The 17,791-nt window shown below is 45.9% G+C and overlaps 1 protein-coding gene across 2 annotated transcripts in view; it reads right to left on the bottom strand.

Annotated features, from left to right (window-relative positions):
- The window catches only part of MAML3 (mastermind like transcriptional coactivator 3), a 440,736-nt gene extending 423,185 nt beyond the window's left edge, over window positions 1–17,551 (bottom strand). Inside the window, exon 1 of one of the 2 annotated variants that reach the window (XM_032631834.1) lies at window positions 16,220–17,551. In XM_032631834.1, coding sequence (XP_032487725.1) covers window positions 16,220–16,699 — 480 coding nt within the window. In that variant the 5' untranslated portion in view covers window positions 16,700–17,551. The remainder of the gene's footprint in view (window positions 1–16,219) is intronic. The other variant, XM_032631833.1, reaches the window with a different exon arrangement.
- Between the last annotated feature and the right edge of the window lie 240 nt (window positions 17,552–17,791).

Here is a 17,791-nt window from a genome sequence, read left to right as displayed (position 1 = left end):
CGCCTTCTGCTATGTTTGCAGGAACCACTCTCCCAGGACAGTGCGGCCCTTCTGGGTCTCCCCTTGCGCTTTGGAGTCAAGAAGAGAGGAACCAGAATGAGTGACCCTGACTCCGTAGAGGCTGGCGTCATAAAGGCTTCAAGGATGATGGCACGACTCCGGCCGACGTGGGGCACGTTTGCGGGGCGGCCAAGGAGACCCCTCTGAGGAAAGTGAAGTTAATTAGTCTTTTTATGCGCACACACATGCCAGCTTCACACATTTAAAAAAAAGACCCATGCTAAGCAAAGGGCCTATTTTAGCAACGTCTTTTAAAAACTAGATAGACGGGCACACGCGCTCCCTGGGAGCAGCAACACACTAGCCCTAACATACTTGCTGGCTTTAGCTATTCTAGCCTTTAGAATGAAGAGGGAATGTGCAAAGTGCATCTGAAAAGCACTAAACACAAAACAAAACAATGGTTGCTCGTGAGAAGAAGTGAGCCCCCGGTGAAGTAATGCATCTCTAATAATTCACTGGCATTCCTGCAGAAAATTTTCCTTTGGTAATGGAGCCACTGGGCTGCCATGGAGAAAAAAGATCCCAGTTTCTCCTTGTGGAACAAATGATCTGATTAGTGACCAAAGGAAGGAGGCGTGAACGCTCCCCAAGCCTGAGCTTTTCCTCGTGGCCAGAGTCAGCCACCGTACAGCACGGCTGGCCTGGAGCCAAGAGCCCTCCTGCCAAGGAGACTAGAAGTTTCTGAAGAGCCACCACAGGCCCGGTGCTGGGAGAGTCGCCCAGACAAAAGCGAGTCACCGAGTCCAACAACTGGCTTGCAAGGCACCATATGCTCCGCAATATTGCTCTGCTGCAGCACGGGGCCTGTGCGCGGGGTTCCCGCGTGCTGCACAGCTGTCAGCCCAGGAGCTGTTTTATCATTATTTTCACTGTTTTATTACTTTTCTGGGAATTCAAATCAGTGTAACCGCGCTTGATGCACCGCGTGAAAAATGGTGTCTCCCTCCCCCTCCTCCTTCAACCTAATGAATTGCCTTTTTTCATATCAAAGAGTAATGAGCACCAAACCACATAATATTTATTCATGGAACAAAAGATAGAGGAATGGAGCGGGTGGGGGAAGCAGAAGCAGCTCCTGGGTGTGGAGAGGAGAAAAGCTGCACATTTTAAAGGAGCTCTTCACACTGATCCCCAGTGAAGATTCCCTGCGCAGGGAAATGCACACCTTTCCACTCTCCCCACCCACTCCTAGCCCACCTTCAAGCTAGTTCCGGGTCAATGCTTAGAGATCCTGCAGCTGAGAGCTGACAGTCACCTAACGGAACTCATCCCATAGACTGGACCGTGAACTGTCTCAACATTTTCTCTCTCAGTGAAACTCCCCTACAAAGCCTTCTCTCCGCTCCTATGAGCATTTAACCAGTATATCTCAGAACGTTCTACACAGATCCCTTTTTTCCATATCATCATGACCTCCACTGTGGATGAGGGCATGATTTGGCCCAGGGAGGAAGCTCTGTAGGAATAATGGCTACACGGGAGCCTCGTTTGCTCATTTCTCTTACTTAGATGTTGCGAATTTTACCCCGCCCCCTTCCCTTTTTGACATAGTCAACCTCTCACACTCTGTTCCACACATTTTCTTTTTAATCCAGAAAAGAGAAAATAATGTACGATAGTCGGAATAATTTAATCCAACCAATGAAAAATACATATATTATTATATTCATATATATAACTGAATCACTGAAATAACACAACATTGTAAATTAACTATACTTCAATTTAAAAGTGGTTTTAAAAAATGCTATGCTGGGATCACTAATCATTAGAGAAATGCAAGTCAAAACTACAATGAGATATCATCTCACACCGGTCAGAATGGCCATCATGAAAAAATCTAGAAACAATAAATGCTGGAGAGGGTGTGGAGAAAAGGGAACGCTCTTGCACTGTTGGTGGGAATGTAAATTGATACAGCCACTACGGAGAACACTATGGAGGTTCCTTAAAAGACTGAAAATAGAATTACCATATGACCCAGCAATCCCACTACTGGGCATGTACCCTGAGAATACCAGAGTCATGTACCACAATGTTCATTGCAGCTCTATTTACAATAGCCAGGACATGGAAGCAACCTAAGTGTCCATCGACAGATGAATGGATAAAGAAGATGTGGCACATATATACAATGGAATATTACTCAACTGTAAAAAGAAACGAAATTGAGTTACTTGCAGTGAGGTGGATGGACCTAGAGACTGTCATACAGAGTGAAGTAAATCAGAAAGAGAAAAACAAATGCCGCACGCTAAAACATATATACGGAATCTTAAAAAAAAAAAAAAAATGGTTCTGAAGAACCTAGGGGCAGGACAGGAATAAAGACGTAGATGTAGAGAATGGACTTGAGGACACGGGGAGGGGGAAGGGTAAGCTGGGACAAAGTGAGAGAGTGGCATGGACTTATATATACTACCAAATGTAAAACAGATAGCTAGTGGGAAGCAGCTGCGTGGCACAGGGAGATCAGCTCGGTGCTTTGTGTCCACCTAGAGGAGTGGGATAGGGAGGGTGGGAGGGAGACGCAAGAGGGAAGAGATATGAGGATATATGTATATGTATAGCTGATTCACTTTGTTACACAGCAGAAACTAACACACCATTGTAAAGCAACTGTACTCCAATAAAGATGTTAAAAAAAATTTTACGTTGGGAATAAAAAAGTATTTTATAAACTGTGAAAAATATTTAAATTCTTAAAAATCACACAATAATCCACTTCCTCTTATAACCCGGGCCACCCAGATGGTTGTGAATTTTAACACTGAAGAATTTATCTGGATAATTTCCCTCAAACCCAGTAATGGAATCCTTTGCTTAAGCAACCCTCTTGCTTCCTCCTGTTACAGTCTCAGTTCTGTAAGTCTGTCAAAGCTAATTATCTCTCTTCTCAAATCTATTGCTCTTCAGTGTATCATGAACACACAGATTACAAAAAGTTGAAGAAAACAAGTGAAGTGTGCATTACACTGTGAAGGAAAAGACAGACATAAATAATTACTCAGCATATCTACTCTCTGTTAATAGAGTAATGAAAATGGCATTAGGAAGAAAGGATGAGAATACCAAAGCCGGCCAATCCCCCTTCCCTCTTCCATATATGGTTGTCCCCGCCCCCATGAGCCAATACGAGAAACTCCAACACCGTCACTTTAGGGTAGAGAGGAAAGCAAAATTCTTAGGTTGGCAGTCCTTTGACATTCCAGCCCACAGATAAACACGGAGCCTACCAAACCAGTAACACAGACAACCTGCACCTCAGCAGAGGGAACAAAGACACGATTCTCCCAGGCACACACTATCATTAAGCTCCCTTCCTTGAAACTATTGTTACATATTTCCAAGTGTTCCATCTGGAATCTCAGACCATAAATTTCAGGTTAAGAAAAAGCCCTTGAATGATTCATATCAGTCCTTTCAATCTAAGACCAGGATCAAACACTGAAGGAAAAAAAAAAAAAAAAAAGCAACAGTCCATTTGAATTTCAATAGCCGGGGTGCCAGATTTCCCAGATCCCCAAAGTACCAGTTTATCCTACTTTGCTACCCTGCAAGTTACCATGACATGGTCCAAGTTCATCGCGGGCTCCAGACCTATTCCACTCTAACATATACAACCTCCCCCCCCAATTTTTTTTTTTGATATGGTTATCCAATGTTATGACAAACAGCTTTTTCAAACAGTCCTTCAATAGGTTCCGAGAAGTCAGCAGCATGAAATCCAAATCTCAAGTCATTGTTTCCGTGCTTCATGGAAGAAAACGAACGTGTTTTGAACATGTTTTTAAAAATCCAATAACAGCTGCAAACCATTTAGGAATTCCCAGTTAAACTGCAAAAGACATTTTCAACCGTTTTAGCTGCAACAACTTCTAAACTGAGAAAGCTGCTTCTTTATATAAACCACCTCTGTTTACCCAACACCAGAGGATCTCGCAGGAAAGGGCTACTGCAGGATGGTGAACAGTAAGAGAATGTTACAACCAGGGAGGTGCTGATCTGCACACACCACTGTGAGGAAATACCTGAAGTGATTAAAGATAAACACCACCTGCATACTCTGCAAAGGCAGCCACTGCTGCAGCCACATTTCTTGTCAAGGAGGCCGGGAGGAAGGACGCACTGAAATACCACAGTGGATTAGAACTGGGGAAGAAAGGAGCCCAGAATAGAGGATGGGAGTGGGCCTAGGGGATGTATGTTTTACCCCCGCTGGGAACTCACTTAGCCATTCTGAAGCCAAAACTCAAGAACCAACCGTTAAAGCAGTTTTATTTCTTTTACTTAGTACCCAGAAAGTTTTGTCCAGCTCTGACAAACTGTCCGATTTCTTTGCATAAATGCTAACGTTAACCTCCAGATATACCTCTGAATGAATCTGTGTCCATAGTTATTGGACTCTCTTCAAAGCAACAGGTCTGAAACACTTCCTTTTTGTAAGATATGTTTTTTAAAAACTCCATAAATAATGAGGTAAGACTTGATTCTAAGCATTTATTACCTATTCCAAATCATCTCTGGACTCTTTCAAAGAGAAATAAGAAAATGCTTTTCAAAGGAATTAGCAATTAGAAGTATACTGCAGCATAGCTGTAATCTCACCAGCCTTTGGAAAGCAGTTTTTATCTAATAGCTATAATCAGATAGCTATGAAACAACTAATATTCAAAAGAGAGAAGCATTTATCTGTCTACAATCATGTAAAGGTAAAATGTTATACTTGGGGCAAAATGCAAGGCAGCTGTCCACCTTAAACATATGTGGAAGTCATCCTTCAAAGAAGACATTCTAGTGCTAGAAATGAAAGAAACAGATCCAGGAAAAATCAGAAGCAAGCACAAAAAAAGTCAGATGACACTCCTCAGAGGGACAGTAGACTAGCAAAAACTAAACTCACCGTTTAAACTTGGCTGTCAGCAGAAGAGTCAAAGGTTGAAGTTGTATTGCGTGACCAGAGGAGCAACTTGAGGAACGTCTTCGTTGATCGCACTGGCTGGCCTAGTTGCAAGATTAGGAACAAGGTTCTTATTTTATGTGCCCAACCAACTCTTGCTATGTAAGCTACTGAAGCAGAAGCTACCCAGCTGTCTTTAAACTGAAGCCCCCTCCCCTAAAGGCTGCACTGGGCACACAGCTGCATTTGCTTAGCAGGCCAAAGGGGTTTTTCCCACTAAGATGCTATGCAGTGCAGCTAAGTGGCAGAAAATGGCTGCCTACTCAGTATCTAGGTCATCAGTCGAAGCAGAGCGCTTGGTTTATTGGAATCACTTGGGAGAGAATGACCTCTGAAGTTGACACCAATCACCTACATCTCCACCCTCGGTTTACTTCTGTTGTTCGCATCACTGCCACCTACCTTTTGTACAAGTTTCCAGGTCCTCCTGTCACTTGACGAAGGTAAAACATGAGACGGTGGTAAAGGAGACGAGGAAAGAGGGACACATGAGGCCAGAGGTATGTGAGGCCGAGAGACAGCAAAGGGGGGGATCCTCGTTAGAAAACAGCAGGGCCAGCCGAGGCAGCACTACCACGGATCTTCACGTGGGCTCCTGTTCAAACCGATCTTAAAACCTAAAGGAAGTTCAAATAGGTGAGGATTGCTCCTTAGGAGGTCATGGTTAGTTAGAGAAGGCAGCTGCTCACTCAACCTTTTCAAGAGAAAACCCTTCAGTCAGGTGAAGGCAGAATAATGTTGTAGAGCGTAAAGACAAAAAAAAAAAAAAAAAAATGTAAAGAGCGTAGATCCTGAGCCAAACTCCTCCGGCTCCGTAAAAATATAGACTATAGTTCTTAGTATCTCGCGGTAGGGCTGCTTCCAGGCCAGAGGTAAATCAAAATGACCAAGAAGCCTGAAGGAGGGCGGTCTCAAGACCACTTCAGCACCTGTGTGTAATGAAAACTGATAGGACTCACTGTGGAAACAAACGCTGTAAGGCAACTGTGGAGGCAAGTCCATTTGGATGCATTTTCTACAGCTGGCCAGGTCAGCAGGTTGTTATTACCATGTTACACAGATGACTGGATTAGTCAGGGTAACTGAACCTGTAGGAAGTGGCAACTCATGGACCTGGGATTTTTATGACCACTCAGAGGCGCACCCGCTGCCACCCCAGGTACTGTATCACCAATGGATACACATTTGACACTAAAGCCATGCAGGCCTGGGGAACACAAAGCTCAGGAAAGGTAAAGAGAACTACAAACTTGTTCAAGACAGTGAGTTTCCCACTTTCACAGCATGAACAGGAGCTGTTAACTAGACTCCTACTCACTTGGTCATTGGGACCAGATGAAAAGAAAGTCATTGGTGTAACACGTGTGGCCAGATATACAGCCTTTAAAAATTCACAGTGTTCACGCAGACTGCAAAGACACACACCGGCTGCTAGAGTTGATACTTTTTTTTTTAAGCCATATTTTTCAGGAGACACAATGATCATTTGCCCTAAAATAGGTTGTAATAAGATTCGAGGCCTATGTTAAAACAATATTAGATTAAGAGATTTTTTTTGGCCAACTTCTTCTGTTTATACATATTACATATACGGAAAATAGTCCAAATCTGTGCTACAGAAATGCTCACATATACAAGGATATATGGATAAGGATGTTCATTGCAATTAAGTAAGGCTTAATTGGCAGAAAATGAGGAACTACCAGAGTCTCTCGAAATAAGGGATCATTCAATAAATTATGGAACGTTTTATTATGGAATGCTATATAACAGTTTAAAAAATGAGTTGAAGATCTATGTGGATTGAATTGGACAGGTCTCCAAAATATGTTATGTGGAAAAAGTAAATCTCAGAACCACATTTATAATATGATTCCATTCAAGTAGGAAAAAACTAACGTGTGGTGTGTGGTGATGTACACTTATAGTATATATGTGAGCAAAAAGAAGAAGGTCTGGAGAGAGAGATTCTAAACCGTGATAACTTCTGGGGGCAGAGGGGAGACACTGAGGAAGAGGAATCAAGTCACTTAATCTACTCATTTTCATTGAGCAATTTATTCCACAAATATTTGGAGTTCCTCCCATGTAGAGGTAGGTCTTTTTTTGTTGTTGCTTTTTTATTTTCTGGCCGCGCCACGTGGCTTGTGGGAACTTAGTTCCCTGACCAGGGATCGAACTCCGGCACTGGACCTCCAGGGAATTCCCAGTTAGATCTTTTTCTATCATGAGGATATAAAGAGGATTAAAGAGACAAAAGCCCTATCCTCTTTTCACTGGTATTTTATTTTTGTATTGTTTTAAAGTTTTATAATTTAAAAAAGATGTCATCTATTCTCCAACATTTCAGCTAATTGAACAACTTTTGCTGGCGCATTTTCGCTCATCAACACAGCCCATTTCATCTGTGAACAGCTTCCATTTTCATATAATTGTTTTTTTAATATATTAAACCAAACCTTACTCCTAATAACCGCCAACCACTGATTCTAACTTTATCCCCTTGAGGCCATAAAGAGCACATCTAATCCTTTTTTCACATGACAGCCCTTCAAATATTTTAAGAAAGCAATCATATCATCCCTGAAATCAGACTAAACACCGCGAGGTCTCCCAACTGTTCTTCATGTGACATGGTTTCAAGTCCCTGCACCTTTCTGCTTGTTTCTTTCTAAATGCTCCCTCTCTTTGTCTAATTTCCTCTAAAAGCTTGATGTCAAGCGGTGATTATGGTGCTACAAGTGTTACCTAGTCCAGAAAAAGGAAAGAAAGATGATCACCAGCCTCGTTTTTAACAACCATCCTTTAATCTTATTCTCCACCACACCAACTAACCCTCTCCCCTCCACAAACTGATTTTATTTGAAAGACAGTGAAATAAATGTTGCTTTAGAAAGCAATGCAAGAAAGCTATAGAAAGCTTGCAAGAAGATACAAAGCATTTAGTATCCTTGGGATTTTCCTAAATGTTGGGTTATTAATGACTTCCATTAACACGTTCTCATAAAACCATAAAGACCATTTTATACAGCTAATCTGAAACATGAATGATGCTCTGCTGTGAGTCCAACCAGAGCAAGGACCCTGGTTCACTACTGTATCCCCAATGCCTAGAAATAGTGTCCAATACGTAGCAGTTGCTCAAGCCCTTACCATGAGACCTTGGCTTATGCCTTAGTGAAATACGCCCCAAATCACTCTAAGTCTGCACCTGGGTGGGAGGCACGCACATGAGTGATAGGACAGTAATTCATAAAAATAAGCCTAGCCTTTGTGTAGCACCATCAAGTCTTTGGGACTCTTAACATATATTAATTCATTTGAGCCGAACAATCGCTCCGGGAGGTAAAAAGAATGACTACTGTTCACCTTCCCAGCATGAAGTGAAAAGCCAGACTGTCCCATGGCCAGAGCTGAGATGCAACAGGGCGGCCGGCGCTTTGACTTCTTCCCAGGGACTCTCTACCTCCCAGCAGCATCCCCACCCCTCTCCACCCGGTTAAGTAGTAAGAGTGTTTTTGAAAAGCTGTAAGGAAAGCCACACTCTGTACTTTCAACATTCTAGGGGAGCTCCTCGTTTAAGGCAGGGTTTCTCAAAAGCAGCAACATTGGTATTTTGGACAGGGTGACTCTTTCTTGTGGGTGCACTGTAGGATGTTTAACAGCATCCCCTGGCTTCTACCCACTAGACAGCAGTAGCACCCCTCCAGTTGTGACAACTGAAAAATGTGTCCCAACATTGCCAAACGTTCAGGGCGGGGGCAAAATCTCCACCGATTGAGAATTTCTGACTTAAAGGAATCCTATGGTAAATCCATTTAAGTGGCAGAAGTAGTCCTTTAAAGGAGCATGGAAATCTTTTAGGAAGTGATTTTTTCCCCCAGATATTGCAATACAAACAACAATGCCATTAGCTCTGAAAAATACATATTTGAGTTTTAGTAAGGTCTGCAGGTTCAGAATAGACTACTAAAAGCACATGTTATCGCCATAAACTCCTAAGGCGCCAGGATACTGTTTACCCCAAATGAGCAAAACCAATCACCTCTTTTGCCACCCATTCCAGGAGATGCCTCCAAAATCCTCACCCCCTCTTGCCTCTCTTAACCTTACCACTAGAGCTTCTAAAGTCCTTTACTGGGTACCAGTCCCTTTAGATTCACTCTCAATCACTGAGTTACTTTCAGCATCTAACAAACAATCAAAGAAAGAGAAATAACCCACCACTGTGAGAGTGAAGGGCACTAGTAGAGCTTGTCTTAGAGCTGTGCAATCCTTTTGAGTCACAGTTACGACCCAGTTGAATCTGCACAAATAGACTCAGCACTTCAGCCTTTTCTTTTGAAGGGAAAGAAGCCCCGGCCCTGCCATGGGTTTTCTTGCGAGAGGGAAGGAAAGAAATGATACAGTAATGTATCCTAAAAATCGTCTTCGCACACATAAGCACAAGTAAAATGTGTTGAGGACTGAGAGTCCGTGACGTGAAACATTACAAAACCAGATTCTACCCAACAGAATGGAGACTTCAGGAGTTAGAAATTCTGGAGGTTGTTAGTTTAAATAGCCGCTCAAGTTTTCTATGGTTGTTAAGCCATTGCTTAAGGTGGATAAATGTTAGTTATTCTTACTTTAAAAGATTCTACTTCAGCATAAAGGTCATTCCAACCAATGGAAGGTCCAATATAATTAAAAGAGGTGTCTAAATTATTCTTAGGAAATCACTTTCCTTATGTCAGAGGAAGTACTGAAGGCCTGTTGAGATTTTTATTAAATTCCCCCAAGAACAGAATGCACAGCTTGCCATAAAAAAAAAAAAAAAAAGCACTGAGCCATAGTAGTAATGGCTTTTTCTATGCATGTGTGTATGGTGGCCCTAAGGGAACACCGTGTTTCTTTCCCAAATGGAGTTTTTTATCCACAGCTCAAAAGCCCCTCAACTGTTTAACAGATGGAATAGCCAGGTATACTTTTAAAACAAAGTGTGCGCCTTCTCTGATCCACGGAATAGAACCCTACGATCTTTAAGTATTCATTATACGGCAGACCCTCAACTCCATTTTCTGAGTGATTTTATCCAGTCTTATTCCTTTAGTTCTTTAAACTTTGTTAGATTTAAACAACAAGAAAAGGTTGGGGTTTTTTTTTTCCTAAGTTTTTGGTGATAGCTGATTTTCCAAAAGCTCCATTTCCATCTCACAAACATGAATAGTGAATTTTTGAATGTGTCTGTCTGAAAAGCATGCTGTATTTTTTAAATGAAAATTTGATTTGCGGGATCCAATAACTTTGGCGCAGACATCTGTAAATCAGCTTCTTTTGCAACGTCAAATTAGTTTGAAACAACATGAAAGTAAGCATACTATTTTACTGAAAATGTCACAGGAAAGGGGAATAACTCAGCCAGAAACTGTTGAGAAGTCACTGACATCAAATCTAATGCTGATTAAAAAACAAACACCTGTTAGTCCCTTAAACCTAGCTTAAACAATACTGAAAATCTAAAAAGAACATACTACGCTGTCAGTCTTGGATGCAAGAGTGTGATTTAGCTTTTTCACTTCCATGAAGCACTACGGACTATGTACCAGAATCATTGAATGAATGAATGACATTTAAAAATCCAGTCTATTCTCTATGATTTTCACTAATGAAGAATAAATGGTATACTGAATCAAACCCATAATTATTCCAAAATAATTGGTATCTTATCCAATTGTTTCATTAGTTATAGAGGAGGAAGCACCAAAATTAAATTTCTCTTCTTATTGCTTCTTCCCACTCTTTGGTAAAAGTGCTAAAGATCAGTGAAGAGACCAAAAGGTTGGCAGCAGGAGGCGGAAAGAAAAACAAGGCAAACAGCTGGATCTGAAAACTCAATAATCAGCCTCTGAATAATAGAGTGAAAAATGCAAAGCTATTTGGGAGAATCAAAAGGCAGATATTATGAAAATCTTGGGACTGAGTTTTAAATATGTTCCTTTTCATGAGACTTTGATGTCTGATTTATTTCACAGTTCTCTATGATGGGTAATGTGGAAAGAGATGACAGAATTTAGCCATCTTAAGCTCAAGAATGTAGTACAGAAGTGTTAATTAATACACATGGAGCACTGATTGCAAGTAAAACTCTGTAAGCGACACTAAATAAACCCTAAGTACTTCAGACATATCCAAGAACTACTACGTAGTGTGCAGATGGCTTTTAGATTTTATCCTATCCCCAAAAAATTAAAAACTAGATTCCTCTATAGCAGCAGCACGGATGAGAAAGAGGGTGAGATTCCCCCATTCTTATCTCAACCAAATGGAAAAACCTTGTCAGGAAACCTTTTTAACAACAGTTGGCTATATTGGTCTCAGAGAGGTATTTAGAAAATAACTCTATGTAACTCCATTTTAAGGTTTAAAATCCTCATCCTTCTTACAGAAATGTCGGTACACCTTGTCCGGGGACTGTTCATTTTCCTCATATCAAGTGGCAGAAAACCTCCAAAGATTCTAAAGCTTGCCCTTATGATTCTAATGCAACTGGATAGAAAGTATCAAACATGCCATCTGCCTGAAAACTCAGCATTCCCTGGGAAAGGAACTCAGCCTGAAGAGCATTTTGTAGATCATGATGAATGATTAACTAACTATGCCTGTACTTTTCTGATCGTTGGCTGCCCATTACTAAATAAAATGTACCACAACTAAAGTACATACATAACACAATTAAACATGTATTGTAGCGCTTTTTTTGTTCAATGCTTCTTGAGAATTAAAAGACAAACACTTGTTAAGCACAGGGAGATGAAATTTCAAAAAGTTTTTCACAAACTTAAGGCACACCCTGTGTGGGCTATGGAAGGTTTTTCAAGGGACACTATCAATCCTATCACCCAGGAAAGCAGAACAGGATAAGCCAAAGAAAAGGTTCATAGGAAAGATTTAGAAATGGTTTCACGTTACAAGCTTGCCAAAAAACCTAGATACAAAGCCAGTAATTTACCTTCAACAGGATAAGAAATGGGAAACCGGATTCATTTATATGGAGTTTTAGCCCTGGACTAGTATGCTGACATTTCCTGGATCTCTTCCAGGAGTAGATGGGAACATTTTGGATAGGTTGCAGTTTTCTCTAATACTCAGCGTTTAATATGCTTATTATCAAATGAATTTTATGTGATAAACTCTTCAGAGCAGGAATCACATGGATTTATACAGTCTTTAAGCTGTGTATAAATTAAGCACACTCTGAAAGTTATGATGGCGCTATGAAGTAGAAAGGTTATCAAAACACGGAATTTATCCAGGTCAAGTAAGACTACCACCATTTTGAAATTCTGAAGACTGCATTGTCATGCTTTTTGGTATGCCTGAATGATTACACCTTTGTCAAGCCACTCTGTCTTTGGCTTGAGAATGAACCTGTCAGTTGGAATTTATCTTAAAATTTTAACCAGGACTTCAGGTTTAAGTACAGAAAATGAACAATGTCTCATTCTGCTACCACAAATTAAAACTATTTTAGGAGAAGACACCTTTTCAACGAGATTCTCTAATAGGTGAAATCAATAGTTCTCACCAACAACTCCTTTGGAGGGGAGGAGGGAGAGACCCTTCTGAATAAAGAAAGTGTGTGCGGGGAGAGTCATTTGACTACATGTCCAGAAACTACCTTTCACCTGAAGTAATGTAGCTTCCGACCCAGGCCTGGGCTATCCACTCTCTAACAAGGCTATTATGGACCCACACAAAACTGAGGCCCCTCCCAGCAGCCTGAAGCCAAAGGAAGATTTCTATTTCACCTCACCCACCCTGCTTCGGGTTTGCTTGTTTGCTTTTCATGCCTATGCTTGTAAATGTATAAGAAAACAAATCAAAAGAGGTAAAGCCTTGATTAGACTGCCTTCTTAATCCAAGCCAAGCAGAAAGAGAACTAATCAATATTTAGTACTTTGGACATACTGGCCCTCAGAAGGTAAACAATAGCAATAAAACAGAAAAGAATCCTATTCATCTTTATTTTTATCATCACCATCATTATTATTTGCCTCTGGTTGATTATGGCTTTCCTTTAGGGGTTTCCAAATAGCTCACTCTGAGAACTAATTATAATTGCTCTGTGCCCTGCCCCCCTCCCAGAGCCCAACTAAAATCCAGCAGCTAATTCAAAAAAAGGAAGATTAACGTGGTTTTCTGCAACCTGTTTTCAAGATTTTATCTCACACACAGGCTAAGTTAAAATACTCTTTCATTTCAGGGGCCAATGTACAATTTTAAACTATTTTTAAAGGAAAAATAACTTGTAGAGGAGGACGTTAACTTTTTTCCTTTCTTTTTTGTGGTACCTAGAATTCACATGCAACTCTTTGCTTAAGGTTTAAGGCTGTTTATTTTCATTACACTCATCACACATACTTGGACCACTTATATCAATGGGAGATGCATATGTGAAATACAGTTAAAGGTAGAACATACTCCTGTACATCGGTATAATCGATACGCTAAATTATTGTCACAAAATTGATAGAAAAATGTAATTTTCAGGCAATCATTTTTCAAGTCTGTTAACTTGCTGAACTGGGATTCACCATGAAATTTACTGCTTCGGTCTCATCCACTCAAGTAAGCACTATCTTTTTGCATTTTCAAAAGTAAGCTCTGGCTTGGGTTTGCTACCTCCTTCCAGGTAACTTCAGGACCCTGGGTTTGCTCCCACCTGCGGGTGTATCACAACCCAGGCGCGCGCACCCGGAGTGCCCCCACTACCTCCCAGGGCAGACATGGCACCCTCGAGAGAACACAACCCAAACGCTAAAACTTTCCGGCCGCAAACTCTACTGCTCTCGCCCGCGATCAAAAGCGACCGGGCACCGGCTTTTTGTTCCAGCGCTGCTCAGCTGGCGAGGTAACGCCACAACAGTCCTCCATCCCCAAAGGTCGGGAGAGAGGCCGTGGGACTGAGATTTTTGAGCCTCCCGAAAAGCCCATTCCTACGCAATCCGAGCGTGTGGGGCGTACAAACACAGGAAAAGAGGGCGTGGAGCAGGCAACGACGATATTCTCAGCGCCTTTCAAATACTACTTGTCTCAGGTTCACGAAGTGAGTCTCCCCATCGGTGGCGGAGCGCGAAGCGGGGGGCGGGGAATGGGAGACGGCGCGGACCCGGAGAGAAATAGGTACCAGCAGGGCATGCGAGATACAGTCAAGATGCAGGTCCGACCCCGCCTCCGTGTACAATCAGAAAAGCTACAGTGTGTCAGTGGTTTTCGGCTTCCTGTTTGTAAAGCGAGAACCTCCCTCCCTGACTCTATGACCGTCGTTCTCCCTCCCCACCGAGTCCGCCTCTTCTTCGCGCTCCGGGCTAGCTCGGAGGCTGGGGCGGGGTGGGGGGGGGGGCGGCCGCGGGGGAGGGGCAGGGCCTCGGGGCGCAGCGCCCCTCCCAGCCGAGCGGCCTCCGGGGCGAGCAGGGCCGCGAGGCGGACAAAGCGCGTCCCGCTCCCTCCCCCATGGCCGCAGTTCCAGAAGGGAGGGGGAATGCGGGCTCGAGGAAGGATGGAGGAGGAAAAGGAGTACGGGGGGGCGAGGAAGGGGAGGAAGGAAGGTGCTGCCGGCGGGACTGGGCAGGATCGCGCCGAGGAGGGAGGGGAGGGAGGAGGGGCTGGGCGGCCTCGGAGAGCAGGGAGGAGGGAAGGATTCTTGAAGCCCAAGATAAACAAATGTTCCTCTTCACGTGCGGGGTGGGGGGAGGTGGGGAGGGTGGGGAGTGAGCGGCGGCGGCCTCTCCTCTTCCTCCTCCCCCCAAGCCCGGCTCTTTGTCACGGAACGCCCAGCGAAAGCCGCGCCCGCACCCGCACCACCTCCGCGCCGACGACCCCAGACCGTGGGACGTGCGCGAGTTATAAGCCGCACGACGAGAGGGGCCTCCCGCGCCGCCGATCGAGTGCGTCTGCAGGGAAACGCGAGAAGGCGCGCATGGCCCCGCTACGCTCCCGGATTCCCACTGCCCGCCCCACTCCGCACACGCGCGCAGCCCAAATCCGGGCCGTGCGGCGGCGGAGGGGGCTGCAGACACCTTTCTCAAGCTTCCGGCTCCCCCCCCCCCCGACGAAAGGAAAGCAAAAAGAACCGGAGAGTGGAGATAGGAGAAAGGATTCTACCCTCAGGGTTAGGGGGGTGGGAACTGCCCCTTCCTCCCGGAGAAGTTAAGCCATTGGCTGCTCCTCCTACCTCCAACCCACCCACCCAGCCATTTAAGCCTCTTTCACCTCCGCGCTACCTTCCACTCCTCCGGGCTTATCAGACTGGCCCGGAAAGTTGGCGGGGAGCGGGGCGGGAGAGCAGCGGAGAAAGCTCTGTGCAAGCAAGTTTAAGAGGAGGAGGGGAGAGAATCCCCGGCGAAGTTGCGTGGCGGGGACTCTCCGCGCAAGCCCAGGGCGTCGCTGTCCCCTCCAGCCCCGGCGAGTGCCGCGACCCTCGGAGCCGCTCCACCTGCCGGGCCGGCCCGGGGTCTCGAGCTGCGAGGGAGCGCATTCGCGCCCGCATCCGCGCGCGCTCTCGTGGACGCGCGCGCGCGCAGCCACCTTCGCTTGCTTCTCACCCACCTCAAAGTTCATTCACAAAACTCTCAGACTTTCTCAGCCCAAAGAGGGTGAGCTGGGGAGAGGAGACGAGAGTATCTCCCTTCCTCCCCCTCCTCCTCCCCCCAGGTTCGAGGGCCTGGTGCCCGCCCAGAATCTGCGACAGCATCCATTTCTCCCTGCACTCGGCGGACGTGCTGAGAGGGGTGGGCGAAGGGGGACCGGTCGGGGGAGCCCAGGCGGCCAGGCGAGGGGTGGGGTGGGGAGCGGTGAAGAGGAGGAGCGAGGTTTCAACTCTGGGTTCACTCTTTCAAATCGGTATCTAAGAAAGGGAGAGGGGGGTAAAACTTTTCCAGGGCCTCACTCCGACGCTCCTCCAGGCTCCCTCCGCCCCTCGCAGTCGTGACTGGCTTCTCCCCCTCTCGCCCCCTCTTCCCCAAATCTGACAACCCTGACAGATGAACAGGTAGCGGCGACGGCAGCTTTTACCTCACAAAAGTTGACGTTAACCTTTCGGCTTCAGCCCACTTCGCCCGCCATGCAAATCAGATCCCCGTGCCCCCCGTGTAAGAAGCTCCACGGCCCCCCCCCCACGCGCGCGCCCCGTGCCCGCTGCCAGCGCGCCCTCACCATGATCAGCGTGTGGTTCCTCTGCTCCGCCGAGGCAGCCTCCGCATCTTGCTGGGGTTTGCTCTGGTGCTGTTGCTTGCCCGTGCCGGCGCCCGATTTCTTGGCCCTCTGCTCCAGGGTCCGCTGGTAGAGGCTCACGGTGTCCCGGCGCTCCAGCTCCAGCTGCGCCACCTGAGCCTGCTGGTACCTGTTCTCGCAGTTGACGTGGTGCCGCCGGCAGCCCTCGATGCGCTGGCGGAGCCGCTCCACCACCGTGCTGTGCTTGGGGACGGCCGCCGAGCCGCCGCCGGGGCCCCCGGAGCCGCCGCCGCCGCCGCCGCCGCAGCCGGCAGCCGGGTGATTGCTAGTCGGAGCAGCGGGAGTACTATTGGGAGTATTATTCACACCGATCCCGGCCCCGCCGAGGCTGCTGTTCAGGCTACTGTTGATGCAAATACTACTGCCATTCGCGGCAGCAGCGGGGGCTGCGAAATCCCCCATCCTGCTCCCCGGGCACACTATTTTGGAAGAACTTTTTTTATCCACCCCCTATCAGCCTCCTCCTTGGGTCCAAGGATTAAAATAGTTTAAGTGGAACGCGGGGGAGACGCAAGCACATGGATGGAAACAGCGATCCCGACCGGGCGAAAAAAAGGGGGAGAGATTTTGGGGTGGTTTTTTTTTTGTTTGTTTCCTTTTTTTAAACTGTAAAGCTCGAGGGGGAAAAAGGGGGGTGTTATCAGAATACCATCAGACACCTATCAACAAAAAGAATCACAACAAACTGAGCCAGCAGCAAATCGGGTTGCAACTCAAGGGAAGATCCGTTCTTCGCCTGCCTTCTTTTTATAATCCATTATTTTCTAATAAATTCCAGGAGATTTCCGGTGGTTGGCAAGCATTTTCTCCCTACGTACCGAAAAACACACCCCATGTACACACACAAGCATATGCCTCCAGTGCGGACACGCGCGACACACACTCACTCCACACCGCATCGGAAAACGGCAAGCTTGCTTATTGCATTTTCCTTCCACAAAAAAAGTTTTGGTGTTTATGCCGCCCCGTGTTCTCAAAGTACTTTGGCTGCTCAGTTGCATTTCACAGGAACCTAGATATCGAATCCTCGGGCTGGGGGAAGTAAACACATGGACAGTCCGAGGCGACTGCAAAAGTAGATCGGTGAAGTCCTTTGCAAAACGCCGCGCGGAGAGCAGCCCCTAACGCTCGGCTGGGCTGCCGCTGCCGCCGCTGCTCCTGCCACCATCACAATGATCAACTGCTCGCCGCCGCCGCCGCCGCCTCCTCCTCCTCTCGCTCCTCCACCTCCTCCTCCTCCTCCATGCCAGCGGAGTGATATCAGGACGCGCGAGCTCAGTAAACACGGCAGCGGCGGCGGCTGGAGGCCGTGAGACAAGCCCGGGGACACGGCGCAAAACCCGGCGCGGACTCTCCGCCGGCAGGAGCGGGCGCGGCGCGCACCGGCACCGGCTCCCGCCTCCCTCTGCTCGTCCTCCCCGCCCCTCCACGCCCCCCAACCTCCACTGCCACCCGGACTGGGAAGCCGGCGCTGCCAGAAAAGAGAAAAAGAAA

The sequence above is a fragment of the Phocoena sinus genome, chromosome 5 (assembly GCF_008692025.1).
Source record: "Phocoena sinus isolate mPhoSin1 chromosome 5, mPhoSin1.pri, whole genome shotgun sequence".
NCBI classification, from domain to species: Eukaryota; Metazoa; Chordata; class Mammalia; order Artiodactyla; family Phocoenidae; genus Phocoena; species Phocoena sinus.
Note: the sequence above shows the minus strand (reverse complement) of the source record. Positions and strands in the feature narration are given on the sequence as shown.